General features: G+C 34.4%; 1 protein-coding gene across 2 annotated transcripts; it reads left to right on the plus strand.

Annotated features, from left to right (window-relative positions):
• Positions 1-10,069: 10,069 nt before the first annotated feature.
• LOC104899735 (hypothetical protein) lies at positions 10,070-20,689 on the plus strand. 2 transcript variants are annotated; one of them, XM_010686990.4, is made up of 8 exons: positions 10,070-10,448; positions 10,560-10,881; positions 14,439-14,636; positions 16,054-16,326; positions 17,095-17,197; positions 17,345-17,463; positions 17,621-17,779; positions 19,372-20,689. In XM_010686990.4, exons 1-8 carry the CDS (start codon positions 10,441-10,443, stop codon positions 20,182-20,184), a joined length of 1,995 nt encoding a protein of 664 aa, XP_010685292.1. In that variant the 5' UTR covers positions 10,070-10,440; the 3' UTR covers positions 20,185-20,689. The 2 variants fall into 2 exon arrangements, with proteins under 2 accessions (XP_010685292.1, XP_010685293.1); XM_010686991.4 differs by having other exon boundaries at positions 10,070-10,293.
• Positions 20,690-22,684: the final 1,995 nt, after the last annotated feature.

Genomic DNA, 22,684 nt, shown 5'->3' on the forward strand with positions numbered 1-22,684 from the left:
GTAATGATATAAAAATAAATAATAATAATAATAAGAGTAATTAATAAAATAAATTATACCAACATAATAATAATATTTAACAAAATGGTTATAAAAGAATGAAGCTGAACTGAACTGAATTGAACTAAACTGAAAATAAGCTGGCTAAATAGCGGTTTTTCCATTAAAGGAAGTAGTGCATTAATTTTACTTTAATCTTGTTTTATTTTTTATACATAAAGAAAATAGTTACGTCGAAACAAATATTAGTCATGTTAAATCTTGTTATATTTGTTTCTTTATATAGTTTCGTAGTATTAAGTTTTCATAATTCTTTACTCATATATAATTAATATTTAAAATATGTATTAGCAAATATGGGGGGGGGGGGGGGGGGGGTTTAAATTTGTAAGATAATGTTGATGGGAGACCAATTGTGTCCATTATGCTTCTAACTTACTCCTAACACCGTAACACAGGACGGGAATGACCGAATGAGAATAATGCATATCGTGACAACTTGGTTAATGAATGATTATGTGCTTTACTTTGTATGCATAATCTGAGACCGAATGAGGAATAAAGGAAGGGTTAGCCACAAAGCCAAACTCTCTTCTTTTTTCACGAGGAACCATACACTTTTATCTACAAATTTTATCATAATATAGTGAACATGGTATGTTTAAAGTTCATTATTTTTTTCTTATTGCTTATTTGAATGATGTAACATGCACATAGTACACTTGAGTGTATATTACTATTGTGCAAATGAACTGGTACTTCTTTTATTTTTTTGTGAATGTTATCTATTATCATTGGTAAAGTTTTGTAGAATGATAGTCAAGACTTGAGAGTAAATTGCGTCTACATCATTGTGTTTAGTGGCTTTCTAACACCATAAAATAATATAAGAACTTATGTTTCTTTTTAATTCACACATTAGACTTTAGGTTTTAACTCAAAACTATTGATACTTTAGTAGTTACGTACTTTATTTATCAATAACTTAAAGTATAAAGTGTTGGAAATATAGAGGTTTCAAGGCTAACAAAATATTAAGAATAAGATATAATGATAAGAAGATTGGTGTGTCGTGGAATACACCACTGTCTTGAAAACGATAATCGGTGGAACCACAATGCTCAATTGAATTCGTCGTTCAATTTCCTAATGTATGTTAATACATTACTCTCACACAAAGACACTTTTGGGTGAGAGTTTGGAGTCACGTGATCTTATGCCCAAGAAAAGAGGAAGATAAGAAAGGAATTAGGAAGATTAAGATTAGCAAGCATCCCATCTAAAAAATAAAATATATAACTTACTAATCAAAGCGAGACAAATCTAGAGTCACCACTCTAAGAAATAAAGCATATGAAACATCCTTCATAAATATGAGAAAACCTCAAACTTAATGTGGGAGTTACAAGAAAAAAAGAACGAAAAAGTTATCCGGATTTGTGATGTTTCCCAGGCCAATCGGAAAAGTTGCTGCCCCACCGGGCGGAAGCCAAAACAACTATTTTCACAAACTTTAAAACTGCTCTCGCTCCCGGTTGTGCGGGCTTGCCCGAACCGTTGAGTGAGACATATTTCTAACTTTTCTAATCTTTGTTCCAACATAAAGAATGGATACTATGAAAAGGGTCGTCTTAAAAGGGATGGAGGTATGCGCTATGATTGACATTAGTCCCATAAATTAAAATTATTATGCATAATTATAATATATAAGTATTTATTATTTACAAAATTATCATATAATATTAACTTTTACAAAAAAAAAGTACCTAAAGCATGGGAATTGGAAATTGGAATCATGTGAAAAAGTAAAGAATAAAATTCAAAAATTTGGAGTCTTTTAAAATCAAAGATATTGTGTTGTTGGTATTTTTTTTACATCCTAATAGACATTCTAAACTATGAAAATATACATTGAGATTACTCTAGCAAGATTTTTCATGAATTCGTTTTTTCTTACTTGTAAATTACAAATTCCGGTCGTAATTGAGTAATAAATAATAAAATTAACCTATATTAGGAGTAAATTGGCCCGTTACTTAGATTGATTGTGCAATTACATTCATGTCTAAATTTCTCTACTGAACTCTTGTTGGAATGACGATACGTTCATACTCTTGTTGGAATTATTATTTATTATTTATATTATTATTATTTAAATATTATTTGTATATTTATTACATTCAATTTAATTCAGTTTAATTCAATTCAGTTCAGTTCAGTTTAACTCCAATCAGTTCATTTCAATTCAGTTCAACTCCAATCAGTTCAGTTCAACTGTTTTATGCCGAAGAGAACAAGCCTTAAATGACCACTTCCTAAGAACTTACCAACTACTACTAGTCGCCATTCGCGTATAAATCACAAATGATGGTCAAAGTGACATTTGTGAATAGTGTAAAATATCAAAGTGTATGTAACAATTAAAATGAAACGAAGGGAGTACATAATAAGAGTGTTAGAGATGTATATACTTGTTTAAGTTTTTTTAGTTAATTATAATTATTAGAAGACTTCATCATATTTTTTCAAAAACAGTAGACAACAAATAGTGTATTGATGGTTAATGCTATGTTCAGTTCACCTTATTTTTGCTTATTTCAGATCTAATCAGATCAGATCAGAAAAAATAAATTTAAATCAGATCAGATAAGTTCATATCAGATCATGCTTATATTTAAAAATTCATTATTACTATTATTTACTAGTACATTTGTTCAAAAGGATTATTATTGTTGTTGTTGTACTTATAAATTATTAATATTGGTAATTATTATTGATCTTGTTGTTATCATTATAAATGTCATTGTTATCATTATTTTAAGTTATTTTGTTGTTATTAAATAATATTAAATTAAAAGTCACGTGTTAAGAACATAAGATTGGCGAAAAAATAAGAAATATATAAAATATATATGATAGCGCAAATTCATGACAACAAAACTACAGACTACTAAGTTCAGATTACATTTCAAAATAAGCTAAGTGCGAGATACAAATTATAAATTTAGATCTGGTATACCTCTTCCTACCGAATTCCAAATCTCTCTAGCTATTTGAAGTTGCGCGCTATCCATTTCTTTCTTGAGCAAGTCATAGTTGTTTTTTTTTTTTTTGGTAAACATGACATTTCATTCATTATCTAATAATGTTAAACATATTACAATTTGAAAGTAGTTGTTCCAAACAATAACTAGGGGGGGTAGGGAAAATCCTAGTTACAATACTATCACAATCCATATATAGCTTATTTTATTTTATATGGAAAAAAAAAAAGAGTTGAGTCTGCCGACTTCTCAAGTGTGAAATATTTTTTTTAAGGAAAAAGTGTGAAATATTTTATAAGTGCTCTTATAAATTAATGACTTGGGTAATATAGCTTATTTTATTTTATATGGAAAAAAAAAAAGAGTTGAGTCTGCCGACTTCTCAAGTGTGAAATATTTTTTTTAAGGAAAAAGTGTGAAATATTTTATAAGTGCTCTTATAAATTAATGACTTGGGTAATATAATTATTTTTAGTAATAATATAATTATTACTATTATGATTATAATTATTGTTGTTGTTATTATAATAATGATAATAATAATTATTATTAATAATAATAAAAGTTGTATAAAAGTTGTGATAGAAATAAAATGATAATCAGCAAAAAAAAATATCTGTTGTAGATTGTGAGAAGCTAGTAGATAAAATGGTGATGAAAGTTCGAATTCGGAGCACAAGTAATATATCCTTTGCTGGGAGAAGACAGTTGGTTAATGTTGTTCTCTTGAGTATTAGTGTCTATTGGTCACACATAATTCCTAAGGCAGTGATTAAGCAAATCAATTCCATATGTAGATCTTTTTTGTGGACTGGATGCTGCAATAATTCTAAACCTGGGTATGTGAGCTGGGAAGATGTATGCAGGCCTAAAACTCATGGAGGGCTCGGATTTAGAGCTCTTTTACCCTGGAACTTGGCTATAGTGGGGAAACTAGTTTGGGATATTGCAAGAAAGGCAGACAATTTGTGGGTTAAATGGATCCATGATAGATACATCAAAACACACAGTTGGAGCACATCTGTTGCTCCACAAGGTGCAAGTTGGGTGGTTAAAGTTATTTGCAGAACTAAAGAGGTGCTGATTAGGACGATGTGTGGGATATCCTGGATGAATGGCCATAAATATAGCATTGCTGCTATATACCAGAAGATGATGGATTTTGGGGTTAAGGAAGAATGATGCTAGACGATTTGGAGTCACCATCATGTGCCCAAGCACAGCTTTGTTCGTTGGCTGACCATGAAGAACAAACTACAGACTAGAGCCAGACTATCTCTAATTGGTGTTTGTGAGAGTAATACTTGTATGTTATGTGATAATGGTGTGGAGGATGCTCAACACCTGTTTTTTTACTGTTACTATTGTCAGGAATGCCTTAGCATGATTAAAAGATGGCTAGGTATTCATGCTGTCACTCCTAACCTACACCAGCTGCTTGGATGGGTAAAAAGAAGGTATAAGCGTGGCAAATTGAGGAAGCGAGTTGTAGTTGCAAGCTTGATGGCAGTTGTTTATAAAGTCTGGCAGGAAAGGAATAATGCTCTATGGAATCAATGTGTTCATACCATAGAGAAGGTTGTAAAGGACATTAAAATATGATGTAAAACACAGAGTTAAAACTATAATGCCTAGGAGTTTATGAGGATGATAGACAATGGATATATAGTTTATAGAGTACTCTCTACTCTATAGTATTATGTTGTAAAAGTTGTTGTGGTGCAATTTACTTACAAAAAAAAAATGATAATAATAGTAATACTATAAATAAGATCTTATATTCCCTCAAAAAAAAAAGATCTTATATATATAATGTATTACATAATAATGAATTACAAAGTAAAAATATAATAGTAATAATTATTTTTTTATAAAAGATAAGATCTTGTAAATCAGATCAGATCAGGAAAAATAACTTCAGATCATATCAGATAAGTTCAAATCAGAAAATTTCAGGTGAACTAAACATAGCCTAATTTCTTATTTTTCATTTCCAAACTAGTGAGTGTCCCGGGTGATGCTCCGGGTTGTTACTTTTCGTAACTTTTTTGTCAAGTTAGGAAAAATTGACGTATTGAATTGATAAGTAATTGCATGATTTTTGAAAAATAAACCCTTTAAAGTTTGGGGATGAAAGCAATAACTTAACTTTCTACATGGAATTGAAGTAAGAATTTATGTTTATAATAGTCTTGTTGTTATCATAAAAAATTTAGCTATCTAACTACTTGTGCAAATCTTTTAATGAGATATATTAATAAGACCTTATGATATTTTGTTTTGAAATACTAAACAACGGTGTTATGTTGGATTAATGGTTAAGCTTCCACTTTTCATTTCAAAGGTCACATGATCGATTCCTTGTAATTACACACTATTATTTTTTAAATTGAGGATTTGACTTGAAGTATTGCATTAGAGTCTAGAGGAGAGTGCCACGTGGCACACAAACTTTTCTATGAACGCCTTTTAATATATTTGTATGGATGTGCGTAACAACGTCGATGCGCCACGTGGCACCTTCCTCTGGCCACCAGAATTTTGCCACGTGTCTGTTAACCAACAAAGTCAAGCGGTCATTATTTAAAAATAAATATGCTGAACCCTAGGCTTGAACCCCTGACCTTATGTAAGGACTTTCAAAGAATCACCATCTCATCTAACATTTTTTAGTGATCCATGTTTCCACAAAATTACAAATATGTGTTGTAATTAGTTAATGTTATTAAACATATCCCTTGCATCCTTAAAAATAAATAAATTTGCATGTTCATTAAAATTAATTATGTATCCATGATACCATTTGAAGAGCAGTGTTGACCACTACAGTAGGGAGTTTTAGTTCATGTAATCTATGTACAATAAAAAAATTTAGAAATTGAGTAGTATAGGTTTGATCTCGAGACCTCAAGTACATATACTAAAGTCTTAACCACTAGGCTAAGTTGTATTTATTGTTATTATCATAAAGTATTATATTAATAAATGAAATTTTTTCTTACCCGGGGCATAGCCCGGGCCTAATAACTAGTTTTTTTTCTTAAAATGAGGAGTACACATAGACATAAAACACTTGCATTAGAAATTTGAGTAGAGTGCCACATGTCACATAGGCTTTCTTTCACACGCCTTTTAAATTCCAAAATTACCCTTATTCACTCACAACTCATTTCTCCCTCTTCCTCTCCTCTCTCATCACCCTCTTCCTCTTCGAAGATTTCTGGTTCACGAAATTTCACAAATTCGTCCACCATCATACCCCAAATTCGTTTCCAAGCTCTTCAATCTTTTCGAAAATGTTGGAAAATTGATAAATTACTAGATATTATACACATTTCGAGTTCAACATCAAGCGAATAAGTTTTTTGAATTTCGTCCAACTTTCTTTCAGAATTTCGAAGGGAATATTGGTATTTCGTGCAAGGTGCACGAAACAGATCCAATTGTTTCGTGCAGATTGCACGAAACAGAATCATCTGTTTCGTGTAGTCCACACGAAACAGAATCAATTGTTTCGTGTAATCTACACGAAACGGAATCATCTGTTTCGTGTAGTCTACACGAAACAGACATTTTGAAAAAAAAATTTACAACTTGAATCTGCGAAAAAATATTCACAACCTGCATCATAATTACGAAAAAAAATTCACAACTTACATCAAATTGAAATTCGATTGGGTCAAAATTTTGGTCCATTGAATATCAAATTAAAATTTGTAGATCTTCGATGAAGTTTTTTATATCTAACAGTTAGACAGGAGGAGAGAATATTTTTAGAGAGAGAAAGGGGTTTTTAGAAAGAATATGATAATAAGGGTTTTTTGGGTTTTTTTTAAAGCTGCGTTAGTAAAGTGAGGCTGCGTTTAGCAACCATGTTTAATATATTTGTATAGATAGATAGATAAGTAGTGGAATCCAACTCATCAGTTTTAATAGTTTTTTAATTCTCTATTTCTAGTGAGTTTACTACCCACCGGGTAGATATATCATTGCCCTTTTTAAACCATTCAACAAATGTTGATCATTGATGAATAAACTTTTATTGGTTCATGACTAAGAAAAGAAAAGAAGTGTTGATCCCGAATATTGCTACACCTATCCACTGGGTACAGGCCCAGTCCTGACAATTTTTAGGGCCAGGACGGTATGATGAATGAGGGCCATTTGTATACATATATATTCTATATTTGTTTTACCCTCTACTACCTACGGTCTACACCATCATTCCCAATAGAATTTATTTTTTAAAAACCAAATTTATTTAAACATTTTCTCTTTTTTCTTTGTTCAATTCCAGACAAATTAAAGATATTGTAGACATCATTTTGACAATAACAACACAAAATTTAAAGGAAAAGCTATATGCAGCCGTACGGGCTATATATAAGAAGCTAAAAATGAAAATAAGTTGCATTAATTGATCATTTATTACATCGATTGATGCAAAAAAAATTCATAAATTCACAACTTATTCCCATTTTAAGTAATGTATTTATATTTTATATGCAACCCTAAGGGTTGCAGACACAGATTAACCTTTGCACTACATTAATAACAGATCGCAACCTTGATCATATCAAGTTCACATTTTCAATTCTTAAAGATAATACTCCTCACACAATGGCTGAGCATATTTAGTGTCTAACACCACTTCGTGAGAAAGAAAAAGAAAACACTTAACATTCATATGTGGAAAATAAAGACGAATTAACAATTACCTTGTGTAAAAACAAAATTCACAAACATAAAGACAAAACATAAAGAATCCATCTTAAATCAATTAACAAATACCTCATATTTCATAATATCAAACAAAAACTCATCATTCATCAAAAATCCAAAAAACACATAAAAACGTTTTTTCAGAACTAAAAAATACCATAGGAGAAATTAAATATACCCAGCTTTCTTCTTTTTTTATGGGGTTTCGATTTCGAATTCGGCTTCACTCAGTGGTAAAATTGAAGGAACCCATTTTCTTAAGGTCATCACCATTTCTGCAACTTTTCTTTCTCTCTCTTTTTTGTTTTTTTTTTTTTTTTTTTTTTGGAAAGGCGTGTGTTAATGGAGAAAGAAAGAAATGAATTGTGGATTGTGTCAGTTTCAGAGGTGATTAAGATTTGAAAGAGCCCAGAGAAGAAGGAAACTCAAGGTTAAAGTCTCACTGGTATTATCTCAAAACCTTTATCAAAAATTATTAAAAGAGGCGGTCTAATTTTAATATAAAAATAGACCTACTAACTAAATGGATTAAACTAGTCACCGAAAGAAATTAAAGTAATCCCTATTGGACTAATTCTCTTTTTATTGTTGGCTTATCATTGCCTAATTTTAATTTAAAAGTAGAAAGTCTCTTACAAGATAAACTCAACCTTTATATGATGGTTCTACTTCTAACTCTTTGGACTTTTTTTTGCAAAAATGGGACCCTCATTTCATTGGGCCCTGGGCAACCACCCCTATAAACATCCCTCAGGGTCGGGCCTGACTAGGTAGACAACCCACTACTAATTGAACATTAAAAAATAATAATTATGTTGAGATGGATTCCACTGCTATAATTAAGCTCGGCTCGAGCTTGTTTAACTTTTCATGGGCTCGGCTCGGCTCGTGAGCTTGCCGAGCTTGGGGGAGTCAAGCTCAGCTCGAGCTCGTGATTAGAATTTGCGGCTCGAGCTCGGCTCGTGAGCTCATTTAGGCTCGGCTCGTGAGCTCATTTAGGCTCGACGCGTGAGCTCGTTTAGGCTCAGGTAGGGGTGTTAATTAGCCGAACCGAGACCGAAACTTAGTTTGTAAAAGTTGGACTTTGGCACAACCGTGTAGGCCCACGTCAATACTAAAGCAATACTTAGGCGGTAGGCCCAATCGTATAGGTTAAGTACAAAGTAGGTGAGCTTGTTCACCCACCCATCATATGCTTTTATAACTTGGTTTTTCTCTTAGCATTGCTAAGTTCAATGTGGGACTCCATGGTTTGTTAAAGAAAAACAAACTCATTATACCCATGCTTTATAACTTGGTTTTCCTCTTAGTATTGCTAATATTTCAATATGGGACTTCATGTTTTGTTTGAGATAAACAAACTCATTCTACATCTGCTTTTAACTTGGAATCCCTCCTAGCATTGCTAAAATTTCAATGGGGGACTCCATGTTTTGTTAAAGAAAAAAAAATCATTATACCCGTGCTTTTATAACATGGTTTCCCTAGCTAAGATTTCAATATAAGACTCCATGTTTTGTTTAAGATAAACAAACTCATGCTAGCTTTTATAACTTGGAATCCCTCCTACCTTACATATGCTTTTATGACTTGGTTTTCCTCTTAACTTCACTAAAATTTCAATGTGGGACTTTATGTTTTATAAACTTATCAAATATTTTAAGTATTAAATAATCAAATATTTAAAAATATACTTCATTTTCTTTGTGAAGAAAATAAAGTATAGTTTTTGTTTTCCAACCAAGGAGGTACAAAATTAAACTTTAAGTTGAAGCAAGGAGTAATAGCTATCTATAAAGAAAATAAAGTTGATGCTTGTTTTCTTAACCAATGTGGGACTTTAGTGCCTAGTGGAGTAGAGGTGAAGTTGGATCACAAACTAAAATATATAATTTGTAATCTAAATTAAAATATAAATTTGTATTAAATATTTTTAATATAAAATATTTTTTTAACATAAAATATTTTTTTAATATAAAATATTTTTTTAGTATAAAATAATAATCAAGTTGTTCACGAGCTTTGCCTAGCTCGACTCATTTAAGTCTCAAGCCGAGCCCGAGCTGCGCCCGAGCTGCTCGCGAGCTTGTCAGACTCATTCTCACCCCTAGCTATAACTCTCAACAAAAACCATTAAATTGTTCATAATTAAGCATTGCCCATTTGCCCTAACTCCTAAGGTATCCCATATGTTGGCGCCTAGCAAGGGTTACTCCGGCAATGTAACTGATTAGCCGGTAGGAAACTAGAAGTAGAAGTCGGTTACTAGTTACTACCCACATAGGTCATAAATAAGAGTATAAGACCCAAACAAGAAAGAAAAAACCCAGGAAAAGTTAAAAACTTCGCACGAAATTTCCATCCCTCAACTTCTTCGCTTATATCCAAAGACGAAAACCTTAACCCCTCTTTTGCAGTTTTAGGAGAGACAATCTGAGAAGGAGAGATCTTTAACAAAATCGCATATTCTTTTTTTCAAATACCAAAATTTCCGCTTTTTTTTTTTTTTTTTTTTTCCGTAGGCCAGGTTTGTTTTCATTTTCTCCTTCTTTTTCGTCGCCTTAATTTTTGTTTTTGTACTCCCTTTCTCTCTCTACATTAAGCTCTCAATTTCAATTTTATCGTATTATTTGTTATTTCGGATTTTTAGGGTTTTTTTCTCCTTTCAATTATTATGTTCAGGTCAATCTCTTTTTGCTAATTACTAATCTTTATTGTAATTTGTTAGAAGTAATTGGAATTAATCGAGTGATCAATATTTGTTAATTTTTACATTGGAATTAAAATTTGCAGAGATTCTTATTCAAAGTTGATGGCAACAGCAACAATGGCGACAGCTGCTGGTGCAGCTGCACTGTTGTATTATACATTAAACAAGAAGTTGCAATCGGCTGAAACTGAAATTGTTGAGGAAGAAATTGAAGGGGTTGTTAGTGAAAATAATGTTCCTATAGGGATTGAAAGGGTTTCTACTAGGCTAATTCGAGCACCGGCGACGTGGTTAGAGACGATTTCGACGTTGTCGGAGACTCTTCGGTTTACTTATTCTGAGACTCTGGGGAAATGGCCTATTGGGGACTTGGCTTTTGGTATTAGTTTTCTTTTGAAGAGGCAGGTATGTTTCCCCTCTTTGATGGTTTGAATTGTGTATGCTATAGTTTAGTGTTCATTTTGATCTTTGTTTGTGTTTAATAGCCGTTGAAGTCAGTAGCGATTGTTCGTGGTTTATATGTTGTGCCCTTGTTTGTAGTATTACTCAGACACCTTCATTTACCTCAAAAATGGGGTGTCGTGTCGGACGACACGACACTTTATTTGGATACTTCATTTTAAACTAAAAACTTAGACTTTTTTCTACAAATAGCCGAGTCGGACACATGGACACCCGTATTCGAGTAGACACTCAATCCGTGTCCGAGTAACATAGATTGTTTGTATGTGATGAACTGATGATCGTTAATATCACTTTGACTTGTTGCCTCTTAGGTAAATTGAGAACTGTCCGACACGACACTTTATTTGGATACTTCATTTTAAACTAAAAACTTAGACTTTTTTCTACAAATAGCCGAGTCGGACACCTGGACACCCGTATTCGAGTAGACACTCAATCCGTGTCCGAGTAACATAGATTGTTTGTATGTGATGAACTGATGATCGTTAATATCACTTTGACGTGTTGCCTCTTAGGTAAATTGAGAACTCTATTATGCTAATGATTGGATTTATGTAAGGAATTTTGTTGGGATGTAAGGTTACGACTCACGAGCAACATGACTATTTTTTGAGGGGCGACGAAGAAACAAACATCAAGGCTCATTTTTTCTTGCTCTAGTAGCAAGATCATGGGTCTCAAACTCTAGAAAAGTAACAGTATAAGGATGATTACTAAGATTAACAACATTACGAGACTTCTCAAACCTAAGAACATTTTCTAGGGGTGAACTAGCAATCTTCTTCCAAATTGGGGGCATTGCATATTCCAGGAAAGGACGCCTTCTCTTTCTGCTATTGTTAATAGCAATTATGTAAATCATTGGAAAATGTGACTTGGAGCTCCGAAGGCTCCCCAGAACCACTCCCATACTTCCACCGCTACCAGAGCAAGTTCACCATATCTTTCCTATGTGTAATTGAGAGCCACGATTGACTTTTACCAATGATGTTGATAGAAAGACAATATTTGAATCCTTGCTTTGAGTCAAAATGCTCTTATCCCTTCATGGAAAGATTTTTACATGTATGATGCTATGACTGTGTGACATAATTCACACCCCATTCACTTACTCATCTAGCTAGAGATTAACATTGTAATTAGTTTCATGGACAACTGGTTTTTCCACGCATCTTGAGTCCATGACATTCAAGGGGGGTTTTCCATTGTTGATGACTCTTCCATATTTCATATATGGCGAATCTACCTTCGTCGGAGAAGCAAAATTCTCACTTTCCTGATTGATAATATCTTGTGGCAGAAAACAACTTATCTCCTCCCCTACTCCCCTACTGCCCTACCATGAGAGCGTCATACTGCGAAGTGGGAAAGGAGGGAAGGTGCCCCACTTTCTTCTGTCACAAAGCCGATACTTGGGCCCCGCGAGATTGAGAAAACAAACTTTTTTGAAGCTGGGTATTGGACTTCTTTTTTTCTTTTGTCGCCCAGCTGCAAGGTTTCATTCTTAACCTCATCAATGTTACAACGATATCCATCTGAGATATGACATTTAATTCATACTACTAGTAATTCCCCCTTTCCTTGTCTCGTACTTTGGATACACCATCCTGAACCTCACTCGATATACTTGTCTTCATAAATTGAGCAACAATGAGCTAAATTTGAACTAGCTCTCTGCATTTTATCTGGTTGATCCTTGAACTCTTTAACCTTTTAAAGCTTCCTCACCACATTATGTGGTTCATGTATCAACACTACTGAACAGAACTTACTAATCCGAATAAATTTCTTCCCTTTCAAGCACAAGCAGCCATATCAAGATTACTCGAGACGGCTAACTCATAGAACATTATCTTGTCATTCTCATTACTCGGACACACAACCACAAGGAGCTTGATGCCGAACATATACTTTTCACAAGCTAAATTAGGTTTAGGCTGCTTGGCCGCTTAGACAGATCGTTTCCCTCATCCTTGAATTGTTAAATTTGATGCGTAGTTCCAATAAGATTTGAAGATGTGATGTAGAATCAAGTATTTTATCTACCCTATCATTGACAACATCATTTTCCTCAAAACGAATCAAAAGCCAATTTTTCATTGAAATCATGTATATTACCCATGACTACCATAGTGGTAACACCAAAAGGAAACAACAAATGAATCCTGCTACCAATTGGAAGATCAATAAAGCAAGAACCGCTCAAACAAGACTTGGATTTCCCTAGCTATTGAAGAAATGAGCTTAAGGAAACGCTTGAAGAAGAGGAAATTAGCTTCCCAGGATACTAGATTACTCCTGTCGGCAACTGGAGAATTCCAGACTGCCGGAGTGCTCTCGCTGCTCAAACCAAGGCTGCTGTTGATAGTGTTACTGCATTGGAGAGGATAGAGAAGTAGAGAACTTCTATAGGTAGTTAGGTTGATAGTGCTTGGGTGTTGTGGAGCTGTATTTGCTCTTCTGACAATTCTTATCACTCCATGATCTCAGCCTTATTTAAATTTTGTTTACTGTTGCTTCCATGGGGGCATCTTGAGTGTTTCTAGAGTTTTGAGTCAATGTAAGTCTCGTTGATTTGCTTCAGTTACTGATTATGCCTTACGCTCAGATTGTTTAGGGATTTATTGTCATTGATTGGATATGGAAGCATATACGTTTAAGGAATTTGCAGATAAGGAACAAATTTGCTCACGTATGCTGTTTAGTGATTTATTGTCATTGATTAGATATGGAAGCATATGTATTCGAGGAACTTGCAAATTAGGAACAAATATACTCATGTTTCCTTAGGTTGGCTTTAGCGTGCGAGACATGTATGAGCCAATTTTAGTTCACTTGTCCTGCCCAGTTGAGAGGTTTCTGGGTCAACATTGATGTCTTGCACTTGAGACAGAGCTGATGCTCTGTTGTGAGCCTATGACAACTTTAATGCTGAGTTGCCAATATCTTATAATTATGGCCAATAGAGCAGGGAGTCACATTGTCTCTAAAGATTCACCATTTAACAATTGAGGCCTTTAATTTTGCATATCTAGGATGAAGAGTATTTGATTGCTAATAGCAAATGAATTATGTTCCTTAGTATAAGATTACTTCAATTTTCTTTTTGTTCTTTTTGGTTATCCCTGCCAAAGGTGTTTGTGGGTTGTATTAAACTCGTAACCTGGTCACAGTGGCGTACTCAAGTAATTTTGTGAAACTCTGCGTTGAGTTAAGTTGCTAGTTGTATTTTTATCTCTTCTAATTCGCACTCATGAGTTATGACTATGGGTATCCAATATTCTTTACTTTTTCTATTAGGCGACTCGAGTTCTTTGAGCATTTGGTTCATGTTAGTTTCGTCCTTTCTTTACCTTCTCTTATGTGGACCTCATGTGCTAAAGTTGTTGCTTGGAGAATGATCTATTATTTGGTGTTTACTCATTCATAATACTTCTACCTATGATTATTTGGATGCCTGAATGTACAGGGCTTTCTGACGAGATACTTCTTTCCAGGGGAATTTGTGTGTCCATGATGTCTTTGGAGGGAATGACACTGTACAGCTAAAGGGTCCTCAAATAGTTATGGAACTTAAATATCTCCTGAATTTGCTAACACTTTGCTGGCATTTCTCAAAGAAGCCTTTTCCACTGTTTTTGGAAGAGACTGGCTATACCGCAGAAGATGTTCTTCTTCAGGAACCTAAGGCTGGGGTAAATGATGCTGCACTCTCCTAGTTTTGTAAATTAAGGATTTAATTTGAGTGCATCTTTTTGCTTCTATTTTGTTCTGTTGTGTGTGCATCCCAAGCAAGGGAAAGAGCTAGGATTTCAATTTTGGGGAGTCAATGATAAAGCACGTCAGTTTATATGATGAACATTGTACTTATACTCCCACTGTCTCTTACTATTTCAAACATTAGTTTTTACAGTTTTTAAGACACGCCTCTTGTCGTTTGGATCTTTGGTTACATATCAGAAAAAATTACTTTCCCGATGTTTCATAGTAGTTGTACCATGCTAACCAATATATTTGAAATATTCACCTTTCTGTGGTTTTACGAATTCATTGAAGATGTTAACAGTCAAAGTAGTACCCTAGAGACCGTGAAAGTCAACGTTCTGCAACTAATGAAAGGGAGGAAGTTTAGCTTCATCTGAAATTTATAATAGTAAATGAACAAGAATATCTTTGATCTGTTTGGAGAAAATTTATTAGTTTCTTGAACCACGAAAAGTTAGCAAATTTATACTAATAACCACGTACTCGTAACAACAAAGTATAATGATTGTTGAGATATGACAAAGAATATAACTTATTAAGAATTAGCAATCATATTTATTGATTTGATTGGCAGTTTCTTCTTTAGAATCTCGATTAAAGGTGTCATTTATCAGAATATGAATGAAGTTGAATATACAATATGACTAATATGAAGTGATGTGTCTAAGGGAGATTTAATAGAACAATGAAGTTAAACAGAGATTAACTGGATGAGTAGCATATGCTTTGCATGGAATAGGCAAATAACAAAAGGAAAAATGAGAAAAACAAAAGGGTGTATGTAAGTACTAGCGTTGAACTTGGCAGTCTGCCTTTATTCATCCAAATGCATGCTCTCTAACCACAGCAAAGGAAGTTTACATGCTTTGCCAAAGTCTTTATTAATAATATTGTTTACTCAGGGGAATTGTATAACGTAATGCTGTACTTTTACTTTTTTTTTTCTTTCTAAAGTGATCCTCACTTGTTAATTATTCTTTAACACGACCCTTAACTTTTAGAAACAGTACTCCAGAAATTTATCTATGCTAACCCTTCAAAGACCTCCTTATGAAATAAGTTTATACTGAAAAAATGTCTAAATTTCAGGTTGACTGTATTTAGTAATGGTAGCTTGCCTTTAGTAAGTCGTGTAGTTGGGGGGTGAGGTTACTAATGCTCCTGTAGGTTTTCGAATGATCCTCAAATGTAAGATCATTCCGTTTTGTAGATCTTTTTCTTATCTGTGGTGAGGTCCAGAGTAAGGGAGTGACTGGTGAGGGATGAAGTTCAATATGGCAGAAGTATCTGCAGTCCTGCTTGGGAAGAAGCACTGAATAGAAATAACCTGTTTGTCATTTTCTGCAGATTTTGAAGCCTGCATTTACAGTTCTTGTAGATCACAAAACAAAGTGTTTACTTTTACTTATTCGTGGAACTCACAGTATCAAGGATACTCTGACAGCTGTCACTGGAGCGGTTGTGCCATTTCATCATACTGTTGTCCATGAAGGAGGAGTAAGCGATTTGGTTTTAGGCTATGCGCACTGTGGAATGGTTGCAGCTGCTCGATGGATTGCTAAGATAGCAACACCTTGTATTATCAAAGCTCTTGATGAGCACCCTGATTATAAATTAAAGGTGAGAACTTGTTTAGAATATTTGTTGTTTCTGGTAATGTTTAATGCCATTATAGAATTATATTTTGGTACATTTGAAGTGCCATTGTTGTTGGATCTTGTACTGCATTGTATCCTTAAAAGTTGATAAATCTGGTTTATCTTATACTACTTTTTGTAAGACACGCTTTTATTTAGTTGAATGATTCACAATTGTGGGTCACACCTTTTAATATGCTCAAAAGGACTGAAGTTCCTTTTGCGTGAATTCAATTTAGTCCTTCACCTCAAAGTGTTACCGTTACATATTGCTCTTGAATGCAGGATTGCAGGGTCTTGATTTGTCTTATACCTTGCTGAATCAGTACAATACAATTTTTCTGGCTGCATCAGTGTGAAGTCTTTATTTGAAATGTGAACTAGTTTTCTGATGTTAACTGAAGGAAAATAGTTCTTTACTTTGTAATTTGGTGAACAAGGTGCAGCTTATCAAAATAGGTTTTCTCATGCTTTTTCACACTGCCTGCCAAGCCCTTATGCTGTGTTTTGTAGTTGCTGCTTGTCTTTTAAGTTATGGCTAGTGCGGAATATGTGCAGAAGTTAAACTTCATTTTTCGGCTACATGTTTCTGATTTCTGTCTGCTCTTCTCTGAATTCATGCTAGTTTTATTCTAGTATTCCTATCTCTTATATTGTTGTCTACGTTTAGGTTCTCGGTAATTGTTGGGATTACTAATAGCTTGCTCTAGTTATTAGTGCTTACATAAATGTGCTTACGCTTGACTTGCAGATTGTAGGGCACTCTCTTGGTGGGGGCACTGCAGCTCTGTTAACTTTCATACTACGCGAGCAGAAAGAGCTATCCTCCACGTCATGTGTCACATTTGCTCCAGGTTTGCCGTCTTAAGATTGATTTTTTTCTGAAGTTCTGTGATATATCAAATGGTCATGATATGGACAAGGCACATTTAATTTTTTTTTTTTTTTTTATATTGTTCTTGTTGTGAACTTTTTTTTAACTCACTGGATATTCCATACAGCTGCTTGCATGACATGGGAATTGGCAGAATCAGGCGTTGGTGTAATTACTTCTGTTATAAATGGGGCTGATTTAGTTCCAACCTTCTCAGCGGCATCAGTTGATGATTTACGTGTAGAGGTCTGTTATCAACATGATTGTAATAATTTTCTTTTCTGGGGGGTGGTGGGTTGCGGATGTTTTGTTCCTGGTTCTAGCAAGGACTGATTTCAAGGAAGTAAGGAAGTATTGACTCAAGGGCTAGCATTGTAATCTGTACATGTTTTTTATTTTTTAGGTGACAGCCTCTGCTTGGTTGAACGATTTGAGGAACCAAATTGAGCAGACGAGGATTCTGAGCACTGTGTATCGTTCTGCTTCAGCGCTGGGTGCTAGTGCTAGAGCAAAAGTTGCCGGTGCTGGTGCTGTACTCCGACCTGTTTCGAGTGGTACTCAGGTAACCCTTCTCTTATGTCGGGGTCTTATTTATTTTATGCCCCATCATCTTTTTTCTCCCTCTGTGATGAAAATACGCTGGGGATTTGCCTGGGGGTTTCGATTGCCATAATGAGATACACCCTTCCCCTCCCCCCCCCCCCCCCCCCCCAAGGGAGAGGGGATAATAGGAATACTCATTATAGTAACTAAGATAATATTGATTGGGAAGGGAAAAGGGGCATCTGGTACGTATCATATAACAAAGGTCTGGAATCTTGGGTTACTATTTGGTGGGGGAAGCAAGATAATTTTTATTATTTTTCCTGAAAATTATCTTGTATGTACTCCTGTTTTCTGTAATAGTTATTTCAATTTGACTTTCAACTTTGCAAATACAGAACTTTGACCCTTAGTATATTAATTTAGTAGTAAAAATTATACGAAGCTGATATCTTGAAAATATCCATTGAGACAAATCAAATAACATTTTGCATTTTCGTAAAAATATACTTCCTCTTTTTCTTAATAAATGCATCATATTTGAGTGGTTGCACTTGCCAATGCACAATTTTGACCATTATAATATTACATTATATATTATTAGAAATTATAAGAAAAATAATTTGAAAAGAAAAATAATTTGAAAAGAAAAATAATTTGACCAAATAACAATCGAAATAGTGACATTATTTACATATTAGTTATTGAACATTGTCAAAGTTAGTATTCAAACAGTAAAAAGTCAATATGAGGCATCTATTAATAAACAGAAGAATTATGACAAAAGTGTGGTATATGAGTAGTGCAAAAGTCAAAGTGGAACAACTATATGAGGGAGTATATATGTTAATTTAGGTTTTTCTGTAAAGGGTTAAGAACATCGGTTTCTTTTGGAAACAAAAGCAAGAGATTTGAATTCCTAAAAACTGCTGCTAATCTTTTTAAAGCTTGAGACAAATATAGAGGTCTAATTGCCGATTTTGTCACTTCCTTTCTTGTACTTTTTACACTGCTATCAATTTAATGCTAGATAAGTGAGCAATTTTATTTTTGAAGGCCCAATACTGGTTAAATTTGTAATGTTATGGGTTTGATTTATTTCTGGGATTTAGGGCATTGAAAATTAAGCGTGTTTTTGACTTTCTACTCTGAAGAACTGGGTAGGTATTTCTCTGACAAACTGGGTAGATATGGATTACATTTTGGAAGGTTTTAGATTAGCTCATTCTGTATGTTGAAATGGTTACCGTTGAAAGGTTTGTGGATATTGAGATGAGTTCTTACTTAATGCTGTATCTTCGATATAACTGAGCTGCAAGTCATAGCATAATTAAGGATAGAACCTCAAGACTGCATATCGTAGAGACATAGACCAATGTATGACAAAACCCATGTGCTAGTGTTACTGCTGAAGAGGTAGCTTTAGTTTCTGCTGTCTTATATAGCCTAGTGTTCTCATATCTTCCTGAACTGCTTGCTGATGAAATTGAATGAATCTGTCACCTCTTCTTTAAATCATTGGGATTTAGTTTTTCAATTTGAATAGTCAGTTTGCTTGAGAGGCCCATAATCTTGTACTGGTGCTTGAATGCATCTTGTGATTCTATTTAGGCCGTTATGAGAAGAGCTCAAAGCATGGCTAATGCAGCATTGAGACGCCCTGCCATGCTTTCTTCATGGTCATGCATTGGACCTCGGAGACGTGTCAACATCATCCCGTCGAATGGGCAAGAACAATCTTCTGAATTTACTCCTATTGGCGCTGAAACTTCCGAACCTCTCATTGCATACTCTCGTGATTCCACCTCAGAGACTCTGGAACTTCCTTTATCTTCACCCGAGGGACTGCAATGGAGTTCAGGGATTGGATGTTCTTATTCTGATACAAGGCATGTGCAGCATGAGCTAAATGCTGATGTTGCAGATGGGGAGGACCTTATGGAGAGCCCTAGAAATGAAGATCTCATGACCGAAGTGGAGTTGTGGCAGCAACTTGAACACGAGCTTTATGATCGAGCTGAAGGTGAAGTTGATGTTGAAAAGAAAATAAGAGAAGAAGAACAAGCTGCAATGGAAGAGGTTGGAGGTACAGAACCGGAGGGCTCAGCACCTGAAGTTAAAGAAGTACATAGATTTTTCCCACCAGGAAAGATAATGCATATCATGACTCTTCGAGAGGAACAGGTTGAGGCCGAGGCCGAGGCCGAGGCCGAAGGAAGTGTTTCATCGAGTGACAGTGGAAGTAGGTCATCTATAGAGACTAAAGTTGGAATTTTCATCACTCCTAGGACCTTGTATAGTAAATTGCGGCTTTCACATAGCATGATTAACGATCACTTCATGCCGATATACAGAAGGCAGATAGAAAAGCTCATCAAGGATCTTGAGCAAGAAGCTCCTGAAGGAACTGAAGTAGTTTTATGAGCGGCAAATGAGTAAATTAAATGCAATTTTGGAGCTGGCAACTACACTGTAAATAAGTTTACTATCTAATAACCAAGTTAGCCTGCATCAGGTGCTGCATGTTTGGAGGAGAGTGAGTGATGCGCCACAGCAGAAATTCAGAGAGATGATGCTGCCGTCAGCAGCTGAAAGATTGTGACTTACTGATACACATATGGGAGCGAGTTGGATCGAAAGTTCTGAGGTTCTGTATCTTTGCTTGCTGCAACCTGCCTTTTGTGGCAACGGCATGCTGCTCCGCAATGTATCTCATATTCTCATGCTTGGGCTGTTTAATTCTTCTTCTTCAATCCAAAAATTTTGGGTTATTGAGGAAATGTTCATGAAGTAATTTTTCCTTGCCTTACATGTGGAAATTTGAAGCAAAAGTATAAATTTGCAGCCTATAGAATATTACCTCAAAATCTTTTGATGTCATACTTGAAACTTGTTTTACTTAAATGGAATGCAATGTATATATGTATAATGCGGGGAGTTCTAATAATGAGATAATTAGCGATGTATGCATGCAATACGTGATAGTATATAGATTATTAATTTTTTTTTTTGACAGGATATAGATTATTAAATTAATTGTGTAGAAGAATTGTTTTTGCATTTTTTTTTCCTAAAACTGTTGTTCAGTTTAAAATATGGTAATTTTTTTTCTTTTTTCCTTTTTCTAGTTTTAGTGTTACTCATGTGTTGCTATATAGTATAATAGATATAGAGATTGAGGGATAGCCTAGTGGTTAGTGCTTCTTTCCGATTATAGGAGGTCGTGGGATTGATTCTCACCCTTGACAAGTTGAGATTTCTTTTATTCTCAAGATTTCTCCTAATTAAGAAAAAATAGTATAATAGAGATAACTTATGTTTCATGGAAAGATGAAAGTAATACTCAGAAGTCAGACCCGAACATATAAAGTTTGAAACAACGAAATGAAAGTGGTTCTCAGATATAATCTCCTGAATGTATGAATAAAATTTAGTATTCGCTACCTTGAACTAACATCATTGTCAATTTGTCAGTTGTTCCTGGAGCTTAAATTTGATTTTGGTCTTTTAAGTTGTAGCTACGATATTAACAATAATTCTAATTTCTACCTATACGTGTGTAGAGGTTGAACACGTGATATTGCACAAACCAAAACTTTGGGATTTTTCTAACAAACCGTTATATGATTGGCAACTCAAAAGTCAAAATCTCAAAAGCAGGGTTGTTTTGTCAAAGATAAATTATGTGGTAAGAATCTTTTGTTCTTTCTTTTTGGTGAAAAGTAAGAATCTTTTGTAAACTTGTGGCTTTTAATTTGAATACGTATTGTAAGTTCCCTAGAAAAACAAGTATTGTAAGCCTAAATTTGGTTTCAATGCATAAAAATATTATATCTGTTAAGAAACAGTGAATTGGAAAATTTCACTGTTCAAGCATAGTGAATGTCATGCCATGCATTTACTGCATGTTAGGAAAGTTTCGTCTGCGCAGAAATCGTTGAAAATGTAATGTTAAAAACAGTATACTTTTGCCTATAAATACCGATGTAAGAAATCAGTTCTTCACATCAATGCAATACAATACTCTCTGATATATTTGCATAACTTCTCTCTCTATTTCTCACAACACGTTATCAGCACGAGTGTTCTACCGGAAATTTTTTTAAGGTATCTTTAAAATTTTTACATCCATTTTGTTTTTAAGTTTAAATTTTTTTCCAAGCCCAACCCTTTTACTACCCGAACATGGACCAACAAAGTAACGGGATTAACATGTTTTACACAATGTCTCTGTCTCGGGTATTTATTTTTGGATAGAGCGAAACAATGTGCCATTCACTACCAACCCAGCGAGGGGAACTGTAATACACCCCGACCCAGTAACCGTAACAACGGTACAAATACTCATACCAGAGAAAACCCACAAACCCCTGTTCCCAACACCAATAATAACCCTCCTATACAACCAGCTGAAAATCAACCTCCGCCCAGTAATAAAAGAGATAGAGATGAACAGGAAGAAACTAGTAGTAAACGTCACCATACTACTAACGCAGAAAACAAATAATTTTAACGCCACCTTCATGGAGGGCAAGGACATTTTATTTACGTTATTTTATTTTATCTGCTCTTAAACCGCCTATATGGACAGGTTAATTTTTTTATTGCCACCTATATGGACGGCCTAGTAAAGTGATAGCATTATTATGTCTTATATGTGCAATAATGTCGTATGTATGCAGGGAACAAGCATTCAGAACATTATTATATATTATTGTCTCTAATCTTCTACTTTTTTTGCATTTATAGTTACATATATTATATTACCAATTTACTAGCATGCTCTAATATATATTTGTCAATATTAGAATTTTATTGCGTTGTATATTTTTTAACTGTATATGAACTGCACAGTTAGGGATAACCCTCTATAAAAGCGGATTACCATCCCCATTTTCACCACATATCCCTTATCTTCTTCCGA

The sequence above is a fragment of the Beta vulgaris genome, chromosome 7, assembly GCF_026745355.1.
Source record: "Beta vulgaris subsp. vulgaris cultivar EL10 chromosome 7, EL10.2, whole genome shotgun sequence".
Lineage (NCBI taxonomy): Eukaryota > Viridiplantae > Streptophyta > Magnoliopsida > Caryophyllales > Amaranthaceae > Beta > Beta vulgaris.

Bases quoted from the DNA above. Each gene is read 5' to 3' on its own strand.
- LOC104899735 (XM_010686990.4), top strand. The intron at 16,327-17,094 runs GTGAGAACTTGT...CTTGACTTGCAG, and splicing joins ACCCTGATTATAAATTAAAG to ATTGTAGGGCACTCTCTTGG. The intron at 17,198-17,344 runs GTTTGCCGTCTT...TATTCCATACAG, and splicing joins ATGTGTCACATTTGCTCCAG to CTGCTTGCATGACATGGGAA.